Here is a 19,618-nt window from a genome sequence, read left to right on the forward strand (position 1 = left end):
AGTCGGCCCCGCCCCTCTGGACTTCCGCCCCGAGCTCCCGCGCCGGCGCTCTCCCGCCGCTGCTGCCGGCTCGGAGTCGGCTTCGGTGCGCTGGGGAAAACCATCCGGGCCCGCCTCTGGCGCCGCTGCCGCGGCCGCGCCAAGGTTCCGGGCGGCCCCTGCCGTGTCAGGTAAGGGGCCCCGCGGCCGGGCCGTGAAGCGGTGCCGGGGGCCTCGCGGGCCGGCGCTGGAGGCGGGCGCCGCTGGGAGGGCCCGGCGGCGGGTCTCCCGTGGGCCCCGGGTCGGCGCCGGAGGGGCGGCTGGGGGCGCGGCGCGGACGTTGGCCGCGGCCCCGGGCCGACGACCCTGTGGGGGCGTCTGTCAGGCCCTCAGCCCGCCGGGCGCGGCCCGAGACGCTCGAGCCCGGCCCGCGTCGGTGCCGCGCCGTGAACCCCGGAAGCCCCTTCCTCTCCGCCGCGAGAGCGGGAGCCTCCAGGGCCGTGCGCCCGCCCTGGGCTGACGCGGGCCGCCCTGGGGCGCTGGGGCTCTGTCCCGGCGGCGCCCGTGGCCCGCGGGGCGCCCTCTGCGTCCCGCGCGGCCCACTCTCAGCCCCGCGGTGCCCCAGGGCCTTCGCAGAGGGTGGCCGGCGAGGAGGACGCGCCCCTGCAGCTGCGGGGGCTGCATCTGCCTGAGGCGCCCGCGGGCTGGGGGAGCCGCAGCGGCCCTCCTCCTCGGGGGACCTGTCTTCGCTCTTTCGGCCTTCAGCTGACGGGATGAGGTCCACCCATGCCACGGGGGGTCTGCTTTCTATCGCTTTGTCCACTGTTTTAAATGTTGATCTCATCTGAAAGATGCTTTCACTGCAACATGTGACTCTGACCAAACACCTGGGCACCGCGGCCTTTCGAAGCTGACGCAGAAATGTTACCGTCAATGCAGGAAGCCTGGAAACTCTCCCGGACACAGGCTCTGCCCTTATGCCCGAGCATCCTCCAGGGTCTGGGGAGGTGTGTGTCCTGGGCGGCTGGCAGAGAGCCACCTGCCTCCGATCTGGGCACCCTCCCTGCTCAGTTGGGGCTGTGACTCTGCTTCCTTCCCTGAGGACAACAGTTGCTGAGGACAAGCCAGCCTGGCTGTGAGACGATTCTTGTCAACTGGGAAGGCCTCCTGGGCCGTGCAACCCCGAGGAGGCTGCTCTCTCACCAGTGGGGCGCTGAGGTTCCCAAACTGCTGGCCTGGAGGTGGGCAGAGCCCCCACCTCTCACGTACTCCTCTCCTCCCCGAATTCCCGTGTGGACGCTCCCTTCCTCAGACCAGACCTCCTGGCCCCCGGCCTCCCACAGCCCTGCTACGGGTCCTCAGGAACCTCGCAGCCCTGAGGATTTCTGAGCTCAGCTGCGCCCTCCCACCTGCCCACTTGGGCCTCGTTTTTCCTGCAGCCCCCTACCCACACCCATCCTTACAGCTCGTGCCCTCTACCCACAAACCCCCACCCACCAGTTCAGTTCACTTCAGTTGCTCAGTCGTGTCTGACTCTCTGCAACCCCATGGACTGCAGCACGCCAGGCCTCCCTGTCCATCACCAACTCCCGGAGCTTGCTCAAACTCATGTCCATCAAGTCGGTGATGCCATCCGACCATCTTTTCCTCTGTCATCCCCTTCTCCTCCTGCCCTCAATCTTTCCCAGAACCAGGGTCTTTTCCAATGAGTCAGTTCTTCACGTCAGGTGGCCAAAGTATTGGAGTTTCAGCTTCAGCATCAGTCCTTTCAATGAATATTCAGGACTGATTTCCTTTAGGATTAACTGGTTTGCTCTCCTTGCCGGCCAAGGGACTCTCAAGAGTCTTCTCCAACACCACAATTCAAAAGCATCAATTCTTCAGTGCTCACCTTTATAGTCCAACTCTCACATCCATACGTGACCACTGGAAGAACCATAGCTTTGACTAGACGGACCTTTGTTGGCAAAGTAATGTCTCTGTTGCCAAAGTAATATGCTGTCTAGGTTGGTCATAACTTTTCTTCCAAGGAGTGCCCCCCAAACTCTTGTCCAGTCCCTGGTCCCTCTGTCTGGGCAGGAGAAGCCTGGCCCCGCTGGCCTGTCTCTGTCCACAGTGGCCGCGAGCCTCAAGTGGGTCACGTGGCTCCTGCCCTGATAGCTCGCCCTCCCTGGGCCCAGTCCCTTCCCTTCCCTCCTTGGCCTCACCTCCACCCATCCTGCCTCCCAGCTGGAAGGGGTCCCCGGCGCCTGCGCCCCAGATCTGCCTCCTCCCTCGGAGCACTGCCCTGTCCCCAGGATGTCTCGCTGGGGTGCCCCCCAGGTGTCATTTCCCCTCTATGCAGGCGTCCTGTGTTTCTTCCCACCTGAACAGAAGGCCCCCGCCCTCAGCCCCCGCGTCTCCTTGCTCCTTTACAGCCAGACTCCTTTTAAGAGTCGGCAGGACCCAGCGTCTCCATCTCCCTTGCCGGGCGCTTTTAGGTACTGAGATGCGCTTCACAAATCAGAAAGCTCGCTGTTGAATGTGCAGTTCCATGCTTTTGTCAGATTCACAGAGCTGCGCCACCGTCGCCCCACGCGTGCCCCGCTGCAGCCCCCCGCCCCGCCCCCATCATCCCTGCCCCCGGCGACCCGCCGTCCAGTGTCTGGGTTCACCTCTTCTGGACCATTCGTATGAACAGAGTCACAAAGCGTGTAGGTTTCTATCTGGCATCTTCCCCTCAGCATCGTGCTTGAGGTCCGCACACGTCGCAGGAGGGTCAGGGCTTCGTTCCTTTTCAGGCTGAGTCACTTCCGCTGTGTGGATGGACCCATTTTGTTGATCAAACGGACCCCCGCGGGGGCGCCTGGCACCTGTGAGTCGCGCTTGTGTGCGGGTGTTTCTGCGGCCTTGTGCTCTTGGGTGCACCCCCAGGAGAGGCGTTGCTGGGTCAGGCGCTCCCTCGGCGCAGCTCTTTGACCATCTTTCCATAATGCTTCTTATTCTTGATCCTGCCGGGGTGCCACCCAAACTCCTGCCGGGGTTTCTGGCGGCCTCCTCGTGACCCCTCCCCCCTCGGCGCCTGGCCTCTGGGACACATATCCTTTGGGTCTCCTGTATTCCCTGCCCCTTCCACCTCCTCTGGGCACCTGCTCCCCCAGGTCCCATGAATTACCCTCTGGCTGTCCTCTGTGCCCACTAATCTTGTGTTTTTCTATTTTCACAATAAAAGAATGAGAAAAGGGACTTCCCTGGCAGTCCAGCGGTTAAGACTCCACACGTCCAATGCAGCGAGCACAGGTTCAGTCCCTGTTCGGGGAACTAAAATCCCACATACCCTGAGGCACGGCCCCCCAAAAATAAAGATGAAAGAGGTACCATTGCTGTGCCTGCCCCTGTGGTACTGTAGCTCTGCCCCCTGATGGCCCAGAGCTGGAAGCAGCCTAGGTGCCCCTCGGGGGTGCTAGCCAAGCAGCGTCTGCGTCCACACCACAGGAGCCCACTCTGCAAAAGGGTTGGGCACTGGGCACTCACAGCGACTCGTGTGTGTCTCAGGGGAGTGTGCCAAGTGAGCGCAGACGCACAGAGGCCAGACTGTGTGGTTCCATCCGTGCAACTTGCCTGAAGTGACAGGCGACGTGAGCAGAGATGCGCCCAGCACTGCCGGGGCCGCTCGCAGTCAGGGCCTCGGGGCGACTGCAGGGGCCAGCGAGGGCTCTCCTCCAACCCACACGGCGCCCTGCTTGGGATCTGGGGTGAAACATAGATGCGACGTCTCTTTATTATTTCTTACAAGTTATCTCGAAATGAAATGTTTAATTAAAAAATCCTTAAGAAGAGCTCAATTACAAGTTTTTCTGTTTTACAGATACCCTGAAAATTGGAGTGATTCAGTGACCTCTAAGGTTCTTCCAGCTCTGAAGAAGGTGGTTCGGAAACACTTCGTTGTGTCTGAGCTGAAATCTACTCCCCAGTAGCAGTGGAGGCGTTGGGAGCGGCTTCCATCAGGACACTGTTCCAGCTCTGGCTGTGAGAGCTCCCAGCCGCTCACATCAGCAGCGCTGCTGAGACCGTTTGGAGCACACAGCTCACGCGTGAGTGTGTGAGGGAACACACGCTAGAGGGAGCCCAGGAGAGGGAACCGCTTGCTGAGGTAAGGACTCAGCTCAGAGGCCAGCTTAGCGCTGGAACTTGCTTCCCAAGAAACTTAATAGCTGGTTGATTCTGGAGCTCATGGGTCAGTCAGATGGGCAGGAGTTTTGGATATTTGGGAATTGATTTTAGCCCAAGACAAGAGGTTGGGGTTGTTGTTGTTGTTGTTGTTGTCCCCTTTTTAAACAATGGGCACATCCAAGGAAAAAGCCAAATGCCACATAAGATTCTTCTCTCAGAAAATAAATGGAGGCTCACGCGTGACAGAGGCACTTGGTGCCCAAGGTCACCGTGCGGAGCCTGGTCCCCGGGTGTGCCCGCCACACGAGCCCGTGGAGAGCCCCTTGACCCAGTGCTGGGCGGCCACGTTTCCTGGGGGCTCAGCACACCCGCCACTTCCGCCGCTCACGGGGCACCGACCGTGACCCCGGGTACTGAGGGCCCAGCCCGCCCCCGCAGGAAGCCTTGTGGAAGGGAAGGCAGCATGCCGGGAGGGGCGCGCCCAGACGGAGCAGGGCTTCCCGGCCGCGCAGTCTGCACACCAGGCAGCCGTGCTCAAGCGGCTCAGGATTCGTCTCCTGGAGGTTCGGAGCTGAAAGGAGACTATAACCCGGGGAGCTTGGGCTGCGTCTCCAGGGAGCCGGGCGTCGGATGCCCTGGACCTGCAGGTGGCTCCTCACCTGTCTCTGCTCTCACAGACGGAGCCCCTTGTGCAGTTTCAGAGCAGAGGCCACGCCGCTGCTGCTCCCCGGCTAGTTCCCACTGGCAGGCCCCCTGCACAGCTGTGTGGCACCCTGCCCACGACAGCTCTGCGGCCAGGGCGCATCCCCAGGCTGTGCCCCATCTCCAGAGAAGCCAGAATGCGAGGAAGGGGAAGGAAACATGACGTGAACCGGCAGCGATGAACCTGGAGCCAGAAACAGCCTGAAAAGAAGCGTGTGTCACGTGGAACGAACAGAGCAGCAAGCGAGTGCTGCCCCAGACGGGCAGGTGTGGCTTCTGGGGTCCAGAAGGAGGGGCCAGCCTGGGGGCCTCCAGGGAGGAGGAGGGCCACCCAGCGGGAAGAGGACCGTCAGGGCTGTTACCACAAAAGGCAAATCCAAGAAGCCTGCATTTAACCAGAAAGCATTCATCTCTGGTGGAGGGCAAACCAGGCCCCCCCACCCAAAGTCAGAAATAAACAGAAGAAACAGAAGGAAGCAGGCGGAATTAATATAGAGAAAGACTGAGAATGAAATGATGCCGTTTGCAGCGACGTGGATGGACCGAGACGTCATCATACCAGGCAGAGTAGGTCAGAGACAACAGCACGTGACGCCTGTTACAGGTGGAATCTGCAGTGTGGCAGGGATGAAGCTGTCAGTGAAACAGGAGCAGCCTCGCAGATGTAGGTGCCAGACCTGGGATCACCTAAGGGGGAAGGGGGGTATAAGTTAGGGTTCTGAATTAACGGGTACACACAACTCTACATAAAACAGATAAACAACACGGGTCTATTTTCTGTACAGCACAGAGAACTATATTCAGTATCTTCTCATAATCTGTATTGGAAGAGAATCTGAAAATATGTATATAACTGAAGGAAAAAAAGAGAAAAGTTAATTAAATACTTAAATCAGTTAGTATAAAATTAGTAAAACCAGAAGCTAGTTCTTTTTTAATTTTTGGCCATGTCGTACAGCTTGAGTCCCAAAGAAAGGCAATGCCAAAGAATGTTCAAACTACCGCACAATTGCACTCATCTCACATGCCAGCAAAGTAATGCTCAAAATTCTCCAAGCCAGGCTTCAACAGTACATGGACAGAGAACTTCCAGATGTTCAAGCTGGACTGAAAAAAGGCAGAGGAACCAGAGATCAAATTGCCAGCCTCTGCTGGATCATAGAAAAAGCAAGAGAATTCCAGAAAAACATCTACTTCTGCTTCCTTGACTATGCTAAAGCCTTTGACTGTGTGGATCAGAACAAACTGTGGGAAAATTCCTAAAAGAGATGGGAATATCAGACCACTTTACCTGCCTCCTGAGAAACCTGTATCCAGGTCAAGAAGCAACAGTTAGAACTGGATATGGAATAGCAGACTGGTTCCAGATTGGGAAAGGAGTATATCAGGCTGTATATTGTCACCCTGCTTATTTAACTTCTATGCAGAGTACATCATGTGAAATGCCAGGCTGGCTGAATCACAAGCTGGAATCAAGATTGCCAGGAGAAATATCAATAACCTCAGATATGCAGATGACACCACCTTATGGCAGAAAGTGAAGAACTAAAGAGCCTCTTGATGAAAGTGAAAGAGGCGAGTGAAAAAGTTGGTTTAAAACTCAACATTAAAAAAATGAAGATCATGGCATCCAGGCCCATCACTTCACGGCAAATAGATGGGGAAACAATGGAAATAGTGACAGACTATTTTGGGGGGCTCCAAAATCACTGTAGATGGTGACTGCAGCCGTGAAATTAAAAGACGCTTGCTCCTTGGAAGAAAAGCTATGACCAACGTAGACAGCATATTAAAAAGCAGAGATACTACTTTGCTGACAAAGGTCCATCTAGTCAAAGCTATGGTTTTTCCAGTAGTCATGTATGGATGTGAGAGTTGGGCCATAAGGAAAGCTGAACGCCAAAGAATTGATGCTTTTGAACTGCAATGTAGAAGACTCTTAAGAGTCTGTTGGACTACAAGGAGATCAAACCAGTCAATCCTAAATGAAATCAGTCCTGAATATTCATTGGAAGGACTGATGCTGAAGCTGAAACTCCAATACTTTGGCCACCTGATGCGAAGAACTGACTCATTGAAAAAGACCCTGATGCTAGAAAAACTGAAGGCAGGAGAAGAAGGGAACAACAGAGGATGAGATGGTTGGATGGCATCACCAACTCGATGAACGTGAGTGTGAGTGAACTCCGGGAGTTGGTGATGGACGGGGGAGTCTGGCATGCTGCAGTCCATGGGGTCGCAAATGTCAGACACAACTGAGTGAACTGAACTGGGAGAACTTTAGAGATCTTAGTTTCCCAACCAGGGGCTGAACCCAGGCCGCAGCAGTGACAGCACCGAGTCCTCCTCACTGGACCACCAGGGAGGTCCCCCAAAACTAGCTCTTTGGAAAGACCGACGACCTAACCTTTCGCTAAGAGTGATTAAGGAGAAATGAAAGTGAACAAAATTCTGAACACTCACGAAAGGTGAGAACCACACACGTAAACAGCATATACACGGAATCCTGATGTTACCTGATAAACATGGGAACCTCCTTGGAAATTGGGGCCTCCTGTCAGAACAGGCCTGGGGGGAGGGGGGCTTGGAGTAGGCGGTGGGCGAAGACCAGCCAGGCTCAGAAGTGCTCGCCGTCTGGGCCCGAGGTCTCAGCCCCCAGCCCTGGCTGCAGCCTGGGTCACCCCGAGGCAGGACCACCAGCCGCCTCTTGAGATGGCAGGTGTGCCTGGCGGCATGGAGAGCCGGCGACAGGAGAGGCCTGCCTTGCAGCTCAGACTCCTGGGCGCCCGGGTGGGTGCCCACATCCTCTCTAGAGCCAAGAGTCCATCGTAGTTTAACTGTCAAAAACAACTTTGTGGTTTGATTATTTCCATGACTACGAGGCGGCGTGTGTTCATTGTGTAACACCTAGAGGATTCGGAGAGTGAAAGAGACTACCCAGAGGGCCGGCGGGCGGCCCCGGTGCTGAGTGGGCCAGGGCCCGAGGCCCTTTGTTCGCCGCAGCTGCTTTGGTGACAGTTTCGTGCCACATGGGGAGGATCTGTCCCTGTGACATTAAATAGTCAATGTAAAATGCAGTTTTTAAGGTGCTTCCCAGGTAGCTCAGTGGCAAAGAATCTGCCTGCAACGCAGGAGACTGGGGTTTGCTTGCTCCTTGGAAGAAAAGCTGTGACCAGCCTCAATCAGGACAGGCAGGGAGCAGGAACCTCCTCCCAGATGGTGGGGCTGCTGACCGCTGGTCTCTACCCCTGCTCCTGCCGCTGCCTGGCACCCAGTGAGAGGGTCCTGAAGAGCTTTGTGGCCCAGACTCCCGGGGCTGGCCTCTGCATGCTGCAGGGGAAGGGCTGCGCCGTGGGGGGGCGGGGCGGTGATCCAGGGGGGCCAGAGGCCACCAGCACAGTGTCCCTGAAAGTCACTGTCTGAGTTTAGAGTTGGCGACTTTGATTTTTAAAGAAAGGAACAATCCTGAAGTCAAATCAAGAAGTTAAAAATCCAGCCCCTGGGAAAGAGGGAGTGAGAAAAACAGACTGCCCAGTGTCGCCCAGTGCTGGCGAGGAGGCTGCGTGAAGACCCACCTGAGGGGGGAGTTTCCCACGGCTGCTGCCCTCGAGGTGCCCACAGGTTCCCCAGAGTCGAATGCCAGCCGCATCTGGCCTGGCACAGAGAGAGGCCAGCAGGCATCCACACGGGCCATGGCTGGGTCCACAGCAGATGCCCTGCAGTGTGGACAAGCCCTGTCCTGAGTGGACGGAGCTGGAGCAGAAAGGATGGCTCTGTTTTCACGAGGTGTCCTGACCAGGTGGAGCCGCCAGGGCTGGGGCGGGGGCAGTGATCTTCCGGGAACGATGGCTCTGGGTTAGAGGTGACGGCTGGCCACGCCTGAATATGTTAGAGATGCTGAGTTGTACGCTTTAAGAAGTCAGTTCCACGGTCTGTGGATTACATCTCCATGAAGCTTTAAAAGCGTCACTGAGATGAACGCACACTCGCTGAATTCCCTTTGAGGGCCGCCCCCCCCGCCCCCCCGCCCCCCCCCCCCCCCCCCCCGTCAGTGCTGCTGCTTCGCTGAAGAGGCCTGAGCCGCCCCATCCGCGGGGCCCAGCCTTCCGCCCCTTGTCTCGGGGGTCGGGGCAGCCCTGGGGTGGTGACCCCGTCCTGCACTGGGACAGCACGGTGACTCCTCAGCCATTACGCGGAGCAGTGGCTGAGGATCCGGGCATCCGCCCGTCCTGCCGAGGCCCCGGTATCGCGGTGGGGAGGCCGCCGGGGCCGCCAGGGCCACCCTCCTCCCTGGTCAGCGGCGTTTCTCCAGAGCAGTGTGTCCAGCAGAATTACCTGAGCCACAGATGTGCCTTTAAATTCTGTGAAAAGAAAGACGCAAGCTCCTTCTAATGGCACACTTTATTTACACCTAGTGCGCCCCCCGCGCTCCTGGTCTCGAGCGCAGCCGAAGCGGAGAAGCCAGCCGTTCTCTGCTGGCGCCCCAAGCGTGTGCGGCGGCCTGGCCGGGTTGCGGCGCGGAGGGGGACGGGCGAGCTGGGCGCCCGGATCCGCGCTGAGCCCGCCCCGCCGCCGAGCTCATGCTCGGTCCTCCCGGGGAGGCGGAGCCTGGGCCGGCAGCCCCCTCGCCAGGCCCGCGTGCCACAGCCAGCGCCCGTGTTTGTGGGAAACAGAGAGGTGGCGAGTGCCGAGTGCAGCGCTGACGTCCATCGCTCCCCGCGGTGTGGAGAGGCCTCGTGCTGCGCTCTCCTGGGCCGGGCGGTGGATGGGCGGTGGACAGAAGGCCTGGGCCTGGGCGGCAGCGTGGCTCCTGCGGGGTCCTGAAGCCCTGCTGTCTGGCTGCTTGAAAGGAGGTTTGGGGTCAGGAACTCGGGCCCTCCTCTCCTCGCGGTGCCCCCGAGCCAGGCCACGTCCTCCACGTCCTCTGGGCTCCCGCGGGGTCTCAGGCTTTGCGGCTAGGGCTCCACCCGTTCACAGAGCCGCTTTGAGCGGGATGAAAGGCCCAAAGGACGCACCCCAGCCTGGCCTGGCCTCCTGTGGACGTGAGGGGTTGAAGAGCTGGTGTGGCGGGGGGACGGGGGCAGGAAGGGACACGGCCACGAGCACCTGCTCTGAGCCCCCTCCTGCCTCACACGGGGGGCTGGGGGCTCCGCTGGAGGCGGCGGCAGCCCGGAGGGTGGGCCTGCTGGAGTCCTCTTTCTCCTCTGGGTCTGCTCGGGCCTGGCTGAGGGCAGAGTTCAGGACGCGTCTGCCTGAGGGGCCAGCCCGGTCAGCGTGCCAAGCAGGAGGGTGGAGGCGCAGCTGGGGGCCCTCATGGCCTGGAGTCTGCAGCATCCCAGGCTGGCTCCCAGGTGGACAATGCAGCCGCCTCTCAGGAGGAAGCAGTCTGGCCTGCAGGGCTCCTCTCTGGAAAGCCCCGTCCCCTCCTCCGGTTTGAGTCCACTTCTCTGTGGGTTTGGTGTCTGGCACGGGCTCCCTGCCCAGGTGTGGGCCGGAGCTGAGAAGCAGGAGCCTTTGGGGTGAGCCGGCATCTTTGAGGCGGACGGTCACACGCCGGGGCTCCCTGCAGGGATGCGGCTCAGCCTAGCCCCTTTCAGCAGAATCGCAACCTGAACGAGTTGTATTCGGTGACTCTGATTTAGAGAAGGTACAAAACCTGGAGGTGGTGCTCAGCCAGGGCCTCCGTCCCTGGGACGGCCTCTTTGCCTGGTGTGCGCTGCAAACCCAGCACCACCATTGCAGCTTGTTTCATTTTAAAATGCGGTCAGTTTATAAGGGCTGCAGTGGGGTGAACTTGAACTTGGCAGCTGCCCGCTGTTTTCAGTCTCAGAAGCACGTAGCTACTGATTTCAGATTCTGGGGCTCGGGGACAGACCGGAGCTGAGCTTTGCTGGCCAAGGCAGGTCTGGGTCTGTCCGCCTGGCCTGGGGCTGGCCTAAGAGGAGAGCCCATCGCCTGCCGCACGTGGCCAGGCATTGGCAGCGCGCCCTGAGGGAAGGTGGGAGAGTGGCCCCCCAGGAGGAGGTGGCAATATACCCACAGCGAAACCTTGGAACCGGAGAGGTTAGTCCTAGTTGAGAAGATTGGAAAACACACCCTCCCGTGGCAGGGCCACTGGGTCATCTGCCCCCTTCCTGGTTGTGGATGCTCAGCCATTCAGTCGTGTCCGCCTCTGTGACCCCGTGGACTGCAGCATGCCACGCTTCCCTGTCCTTCACTGGCTCCCAGGGTTTGCTCAGACTCATGTCCACCGCGTCGATGATGCCGTCCAGGCGTCCCATCCTGTCGCTGCCTTCCCAGCATCAGAGGCTAATGAGGCGCCTCTTCGCATCAGGTGCCCGAAGTATTGGAGCTTCAGCATCAGTGCTTCCGATGAATATCCAGGGTTGACTTCCTTCAGGGTTGACTGTTTTGATCTCCTTGCTGTCCACTGGGACTCTCACGGGTCCCAGCACCACAATTTGAAAACATTCAGGTCTTCATTGCTCAGCCCTCTTTAGGTCCAACTCACGTCTGTACGTGACTACTGGAAAAACCATAGCTTTGACTGTATGGACCTTTGTCGGCAAAGTAAAGTCTCTGCTTTTTAATACACTGTCTAGGTTGGTCATAGCTTTTCTTCCAAAGAGCAAGCATCTCTTAATTCCATAGCTGCAGCCACCATCTGCAGTGATTTTGGAGCCCAAGAAAGTAAAGTCTCTCACTGTTTTCATCTTATCCCCAGCTATTCGCCAAGAAGTGATGGGACCGGATGCCATAATTTTAGTTTCTTGAGTGTTGACTTTCAAGCCAGGTTTTTCACTCTCCTCTTTCACCTCCATCAAGGTAGTTCCTCTTCACCTGCCGTTGCAGTGGTATCATCTGCATATCTGACCAGCAAAGTCGATGCCTGCAGTGGAAAGAAGGCCATCGGGGCCTTGCGCTTGGACAAACCCCGACTGGCTCACGTGGGAAGAGCCGAGCGTGAGGCGTGGAGCCCTGCTGGGCCCGGCTCCCCTGGAGGGCGGGGCTGGGCCAGCGGGTCCCTGGCTGGTGCTCGCCTCTGCGCGTCCCCTCCGTGTCCATGTCCAGCTGCGTCTGGTTCTATAACCCTTTGGACTGTAGCTTGCCAGGCTCCTCTCTCAGTTTTCAGGCTGCTGGTCTTTACTGCTAAAATAAAACCTCCATTTGTTCACAGAGGAAATGTCCCTGGGGTCACACAAGGGTGGAGTGGCCTGGGGGCTGGACTGTGCTGGGAAGGGGGTGCTATGGGCTGGAGGCCCTCTCAGAAGCCCCATGGCCCCCCATGGGCCCTGCCTGCAGCCGGACTGGAGGCCAGGAGAGGAGGCCTGTTTGGAGTTTCCTTAAAGCAGCCGACTGCTCTCAGCCGTGCACAGGTCCCAGTCTCAGCCCCACCAGGAGCTCGTTGCTTCCGGGCTCATTGGCTGGGTTTGTGGGTGGACGTGGCTGTGTGCTGTGCAGGGTCAGGTTTCCAGAAACAGCCAGCAATGGTGTTAACCACATGGAGCCTGCCTGGCCAGACATGCACTCAGCCTGGGGGCCTGGGTGCGGCCTGGCCGATGAGGGTGAGCAGAGGAGGAGCCAGGCTGGGCTCCTAGGGAGGGGCCTTGCACCGTCTCCAGCCCCTCCTGTTGGGGACCCTCTGGCTGGCCCCAGGGTTACCCCCCACCCCAGGCCAGACAGGTCCCAGAGGTGGTGGGGTCACAGTGCGGTCACAGGCATAGCGGGCCGTGGAGCTGGACCAGCCTTTGTGCCTGGCGCTGCCCCAGGGCCCCAGGGGACAGACAGTGGACACGCCAGACAGGAGGGTGAGGGGTGTGAGCAGCACCTCCCCACGTGCAGGACACACTCGTCCCGCTGCGCCTTGGCTGGGCCCCAGTGTGGGCAGGACCCCGGGACGGCGCTGCCTGCTGAGGGGCCCAGAGGCCGGCTCTGGCCTTGCCTGGCCACGCAGCACTGCTCTCCCCTCCGGGTGCGAACACCTGCCTGCGCCCCCTCCGTGGGTGCCCTGAGGTTGTGGCAGCCGAGAGAACCGGTCCCCCAGCCCCCCAGAGGCGGGTGCTGTGGGGAGGGGCCTCTGTATTAGAGACCCCAGCTGCCAGGAGTGGCAGTCCTCCCACCCCGAGTCCTGCCAGGGTTGGGCCAGACTTGGCGTGGGAGGTGGGCAGAAGGCATCTGGGATTAGGTCCCAGCAAGGGGTAGGCAGGGGCGGGCAGCTGGGTTTTTCCCAGTGGTGCCTGGGCAGACGGCCAGATTGCCTGCCTCACTCCAGGTCCATTCAGGTGCCTGTAGTCAGGGGGAAAGCAAACGCTGAGGACAGAGGTGGGAAGAGGCCTGTCATGAGCTGAGGACTGGCTCCAGCCCCTGCAGAGCCGGGAGGCCCAGGGCTGGAGACAGGGCCTCGGGGACATCTGCATGGGGCGGGTGCCCAAGACCCCAGGTGGGGAGGGAGGGTTCCTTCCCGACAGACAGACCGCCCCTCCAGGCGCCGGTGGCCCCAGGGAGGCTCTTCCCAGGAGTGCCTTCCCCCCGGCCCAGGCAGCCGTTCAGGGCCTGCAGGGTAGGCCGCGGCCCTCAGACCCGAGGAAAGCGTCTTAGAGGAGAGGGGCCGTGAACAGGAGGGAGGTGTCCATACGGACCAACAAAGCGCACGGGAGCCACCATGTCCTCGGGGTGAAGGGAGACGGAAGTCGGGGATGTTATAAAAATTCCGATAATAGGGATGAGAAATTAACGAAAGAGTGGCGAAATAAATTTCCAGAAGCCTCCCCCAAAGGCAGAGAAGAGGAGACACAAGGAAATTAGAGGGTCTTCCAGGAAGCCCAGCATCCAAGTCAGAGCAACCCCAAGAGCAGAGAGCCCAGGGCGCCTAGCGGACCTCGCCCGTCCACCCCTCCTTCTGGCACCTGCATGCTGGCAGGGACGGCCCCCCAGGAGGGGAGCGGAGTCCCAGCTGCAGTCGGGGCAGGCGGTTCAGAGCTCACAGCACCACGGGAAGGACCGTCACTGTCACCCCTGGGGATGGCTCCTCACCCACAGCCAGGCTTCTGGCCGGGCTGGGGGCCTGTGAAGACACTCGCAGACAGCCGAGAGCAGCGGAACACCCTCCTAGCTGTTATTCTCAGGAAGCTCGTGGAGGATGGGCTCCTCTAGAGTCAGGAGGAGACTGAGAAGATGAAGGCTTTGAGGTCAGGGGTGCAGGACGCACCGGGGAGATGCGGGGCAGGAGGTGCCGGGCTCATCCTGCGCCGCCGGGCTGGAGAGCAGCCGTCCAGACGGAGACAGGCGGGCAGAGGCTCGGGAGGGGCGGCCGCTGGGAGCAGGCAGCCCTCCTCCAGCTTGTCTGAACATCCTGGAGAGGGCTGTGGTGCTCACTCTCTCTCGTGATGGCTTTGTAAGGAATCCAACAGGGAAGGAGTGGCGTCACTTTTTTTCCTTTACTCTTCCCCCCTCTTTAGATAGGATAATTTCGACTGCGTGCTCAGTCGCTAAGTCGTGTCTGACTCTTTGCAACCCCATAAATGGTAGCTCACCAGGCTCCTCTGTCCATGGGAATCTCCAGGAAAGAATACTGGAGGGGGTTGCCATTCCCTTCTGGAGGGGATCTTCCTGACCAGGGATCAAACCCGGGTCTCCTGCATTGCAGGCGGATTCTTTACCGTCTGAGCCACCGGGGAGGCCCTAATTTCTATTGATCTGTCTTCAGATTCCCTCACTCTTTAATCTGCCATCTCCAATCTACTGTCAAGCCCAATCGGTGGATTTTCCATTTCAGTTATTATCCTTTCACGCTTTTTATTGGAGAATTGCCATTTAGTTCTTTTATGCTGTTGTGGTTTAGCCCAGCTCTTTTTTGCAACCCCGTGGACCGCAGCCCACTGCGCTCCTCTGTCCGTGGGGTTTCCCAGGCAAGAATACTAGAGTAGGTTGCCACTTTCTTTTCTAGGGATCTTCCTGATCCAGGGACGGAACTGACATCTCCTGCACTGGCAGGTGGATTCTTTACTGCTGAGCCATCAGGGGTTCCCGTTCTTTCATGTAGTTACACGTGATTTCCATTTCTACCTCTCTGTTTCATGAAGATCGTATTAGTCTGTAACTTTTTGAACATGATTTTCATTCGTCCTTTGAACACAGTTATAATAGTTGTGCTAAAGTCTCTGCTAAATCCGACCTCTGAGCCGCCTTCGGGTTGCTCTCTGTCATGGGCTTTCCTGTATTCCTCCCCCTTACCTATGGGTCGTATTTCCCTTTGTGATTTTTATATTATCTACTGAACATCGTGAATGATACATTGTAGGGACTGTATTCTGTTACCTTCATCTGAAGAATGCTGAGTTGTTCTAGTGAGCAGGCAGTTTCTGATTACCTTGAGCTGGTGAAGGGGGCATAACTTGGCATTCCATTCAGTCAGTTCAGTTCAGTCACTCGGTCGTGTCTGACTCTGTGACCCCATGGACTGTAGCACACCAGGCCTCCCTGTCCATCACCACCTCCTGCAGCTTGCTCAGACTCTTGCCCATCAAGTCAGTGATGCCAGCCAACCATCTCATCCTCTGTCGTCCCCTTCTCCTCCTGCGCTCAGTCTCTCCCAGCATCAGGGTCTTTTCCAATGAGTCAGTTCTTTGCATCAGGTGGCCAGAGTATTGGAGTTTCAGCTTTAGCATCAGTCCTTCCAATGAATAGTCAGGACTGATCTCCTTTAGGATGGACTGGTTGGATCTCCTTGCAGTCCAAGGGACTCTCAAGAGTCTTCTCCAAAGCTACAGTTCAAAGGCATCAATTCTTCGGCGCTCAGCTTTCTTTGTGGTCCAACTCACATCTGTACGTGACCACTGGAAAACCGTAGCTTTGGCTAGACGGACCTTTGTTAGGGTAGATCTTTATCTTGGAGAGGTTCAACCTACAAAGTGTCCCATGCACTTGCTGGGGCTTAGGGGCCTGGTTACATGGTTGGGTTGGCAGCGTGGGTCTCCAGTGGGTCTCACTCACTGTGGTCACTGGGATGGATCCCTGTGTGAGCGGCACCGCTTGATCACTTGTGTCTCTGATGAACTCTTGGCCCAGGGACAGCTGCCTCTGGGAGCTCTGGGGGTCCTGCATTCTCACCTGCACTTCTGGCCCCAGCAGCCCCCTCCAGCTGGTGCCTGGGCCGCAGACTCCTCTACTCAGCGGGAAGTTCTGCTTGCCAGGCTCCAGGTCAGTGGTCTTAGCTGGGCTACTGCCACCAGCTGGGAATCGGCCCATCCCTCCCCAACCCTGGGCATCCCTCGATGGCAGAAAGCACACTTGTACGTGGCCTCTTGTCCAGAAGCTGGCCTGGAACACGTCCAGTGGACACTGTTTGCAGCGGGAGGTGCTCCGGCCTGGCACAAGTCTGGAGCAAACAGACGAGGCAGAGAAGCGCCCGGAGTTGGCACCAGCTCAGCCGGGCTCTGCTTCGGCTCCTGTGAAGACTCGGTGGAAATCCTCAGAGAGCTGTTTCCAGGCTTGCGGGGTGGGGGTGGGCTCCCACCTTGAGCTCGGTCAGTCAGCGTAAGACTGGAGTCAGGAAACAGCTGTATCGGCCTGGTAGAGAGAAGTTTGTCAGTAAACGTCCAAAGCTTGCGGGAGTGGTGGCCTGCGGGGCGGCGGAGTGGGTTTGGGGAGCACACGGCACAGAGGGCAGGTGGGGTCCCCTTGACCCAGGCCTGCGTCAGGACCCGGGTCTAAACAGGCGCTGCGACAGTCTCGTGATACAAACCACACCTCAAGTGAGGACAAACTGGCCAGTTTCCCTAAGTGTGGGGGGAAAATGCATGTTGGCAGGAGCCTGTTGGCCACCTGGGAACGGCAGTGCTTTGTTGTCGGCCTGGATGACTTAGAGCTGGCTGCGCCCCTGGGCAGACTCCAGTAGGGAAGCTGCGGCCGCCCGAGCCCCTGCCTCCCAACCACAGAGGTGGGCCCTGCGTGGCTGCCCTTCAGGGTCTCTCCCTTGTGTGTGGAGCCTGCAGCCTGACTGCCCGTCTCCACTGGTCTCCAGCAGCTCCTGCATCTTCCCTGAGAATGGACCCTGGAGACCCCGAGGAAAAGCCTGCTGCCACTGACCCCGCCGGTGAGCCCGCTGGTGGTGCGCCCTGTGGGTGAGCGTGTGCCCCTTACAGCCCCAGGTCCAGCGGGGCAGTGCAGGGCGGGCCATGGGGTGGGTGTGTGAGGTCTCTGCACGGGGCAGGGACACCAGGTGGGAGGCATCGGGGCAGCCCCAGGTCCAGCGGGGCGGTGCAGGCGGGCCATGGGGTGGGGGTGAGGTCTCTGCACGGGGCAGGGACACCAGGTGGGAGGCATCGGGGCAGCCCCAGGTCCAGCGGGGCGGTGCAGGGCGGGCCATGGGGTGGGGGTGTGAGGTCTCTGCACGGGGCAGGGACACCAGGTGGGAGGCATCGGGGCAGCGCGGGCCTGGGGCCCGGAGACCGGCCCCGGGTGTGGGTGGGGCAGGCCGCTGGCTTCCGCCATGGCCTCCTACCCCGGGGGCCGTGGGCACACCGCCCGTTGCCTGGGAAACGTGACCCCGTGGTCCCGTGGTGGCCTGCCTGCTGGCCGCTTGCCTGATGGCTAACACTGACGGTCAGCCGTGACTGGACAGAAACTTGGGAGAAGGATGGAACCCACGTGTGGGTGGAGCTGGGTGGGCAGGGGCGGGTGGATTTCTCCGGAGCCTTCACTGCGCCCCACACCAAATATGGACACAAGGCGTCTCATCCGTCTGGCCAGGAAGGCGGGGGCAGGGGGACCGACAGGTGTCTGAGGAGCAGGAGCGCCCGCGCTGGCCCCCACGTGGCCCCGAGAGAGCCGGGGCCCCCGGCCCTGGGCCCTCCTCCAGAAGCCCCGAGCTCCTCTCGGGCAGCATCTGTGGGCTCAGCGGGGCTGCTCTCTGCACGCCTGCTGTGTGTGTTGCTGTGGGTGGGGCAGGCGCAGGACCACATGAAGGCTGCTACGAAGGCCCCCGCCAGGAAGACAGGTGGCGACACGGGAGAGGAGACGAAGGCTGGAGAAGCAGGGGCTCCTCCCAGGCCAAGACCCTGTGTCCAGCTGGAGAGAGGTCCCCTTCCTGCCACCCTGAGCATCCTGAGGGGCCGTCTCCCTGCTGGGCTGGGTCCCTGAGTGGGCACACTATGGGAGGGGAGCCTCCAACCTATGAGCAAAAGGGCGGTGCCTTCAGCAGGTGATGTGACGGAGCTCTGGTCCAGCCTCTGTGCCCACACACCCAGGGCCCAGGGCATCTCCCTCGGGTCCTCTGAGGCACATGTGCTGCTCCAGCAGACTCGCCAAGGGGCACCAGCAGGTGCCTTCACACTAACCCTAACAAGTGGGCTCCACCGCTGCCCGAGTGTCCTCAGCAGGAACACCAGGCTGTTCCCCAGAGGCCCCCATTATGTGATGTCTTTGGGCCTTAGAGCCCATCCTGCTGGGAAAGGGGATAAGACACAGTCCCCCCATCAGACACAGTCCCCCCATCAGACACGGTCCCCCTGACAGACACAGTTCCCCTGACAGACACAGTCCCCCCGTCACACACAGTCCCCCCATCAGGCACAGTCCCCCCATCACACACAGTCCCCCCGTCACACACAGTCCCTCCGACAGACACAGTCCCCCCATCAGGCACAGTCCCCCCGTCATGCACAGCCCCCATCACGCACAGTCCCCATCACGCACAGTCCCCCCATCAGGCACGGTCCCCCCATCAGACACAGTCCCCCCGACATACACAGTCCCTCCGACAGACACAGTCCCCCCATCAGACACAGTCCCCCCGTCACGCACAGTCCCCCCGTCATGCACAGCCCCCATCACGCACAGTCCCCCCATCAGACACAGTCCCCCCATCAGACACAGTCCCCCCATCAGACACGGTCCCCCCGACATACACAGTCCCCCCGACATACACGGTCCCCCCATCAGACACAGTCCCCCCATCAGACACAGTCCCCCCATCAGACACGGTCCCCCCATCAGACACAGTCCCCCCGACATACACAGTCCCCCCATCAGACAGGGTCCCCCCATCAGACAGGATCCCCCCGACAGACACAGTCCTCCCGTCACACACAGTCCCCCCGTCACGCACAGTCCCCCCGTCACACACAGTCCCTCCGACAGACACAGTCCCCCCATCAGGCACAGTCCCCCCGTCACGCACAATCCCCCCATCATGCACAGCCCCCATCACGCACAGTCCCCCCATCAGGCACGGTCCCCCCATCAGACACGGTCCCCCCATCAGACACAGTCCCCCCGACATACACAGTCCCCCTATCAGGCACTGTCCTCCCGTCACACACAGCCCCCCGTCACACACAGCCCCCCCATCAGGCACTGTCCCCCCGTCACGCCCCATCCCCCAGTCACGCACAGCCCCGTCACGCACAGCCCCGTCACGCACTGGCCCGCCTCAGGTCGAGCACCTCACAGAGTTAGGGTCGTTCTGTGCACAGAGGCTTCTGTCGGCAGCCTGCACTCAGGTTTCCCCCGTGTCTTCTCGCAGCTCGGTCGCTCGCCTCTCCGCGCTGTGTGATGTCCCATCGTCTGGAGGGAGCAGAGTGTGTGTGTCCGAGCGCCGATGTTTCCACTTTTCTCTGAGCTCTGTGGCCTTACAGGTGCCTTCAGTCTGCTCTGCACTGGCATCACCCCACGCCGTGTCAAGTGGACAGGGGGCTCCTCCGGGTGTCTCCGTTTCAGGGGGACGTTTTCATCACTGAGGCCTCTGTTTGCTGAGGGTTTTCATAGACACCTTTAAGCTGCATGA

General features: G+C 59.7%; 1 protein-coding gene across 14 annotated transcripts in view; it reads left to right on the top strand.

Moving 5' to 3' along the window:
* The first annotated feature begins 32 nt into the window (after positions 1-32).
* EXD3 (exonuclease 3'-5' domain containing 3) overlaps positions 33-19,618 on the top strand; it is a 73,724-nt gene continuing 54,138 nt past the window's right edge. For 6 of the 14 annotated variants that reach the window (XR_011255016.1, XM_069579599.1, XM_069579607.1 and 3 more), the window contains exons 1-3: positions 33-170; positions 3,827-4,111; positions 16,856-16,942. Coding sequence is in view for 12 of the 14 variants with exons in the window: in XM_069579599.1 (XP_069435700.1) it covers positions 16,879-16,942 (64 nt within the window). In the remaining 2 variants the exon portion in view is untranslated. Of the gene's footprint in view, positions 171-3,826; positions 4,112-16,855; positions 16,943-19,618 lie in introns of those variants that run through there. The other 8 variants (XM_069579603.1, XM_069579600.1, XM_069579604.1 and 5 more) reach the window with 8 other exon arrangements.

Source organism: Ovis canadensis, chromosome 3 (genome assembly GCF_042477335.2).
Source record: "Ovis canadensis isolate MfBH-ARS-UI-01 breed Bighorn chromosome 3, ARS-UI_OviCan_v2, whole genome shotgun sequence".
Classification (NCBI taxonomy): Eukaryota; Metazoa; Chordata; class Mammalia; order Artiodactyla; family Bovidae; genus Ovis; species Ovis canadensis.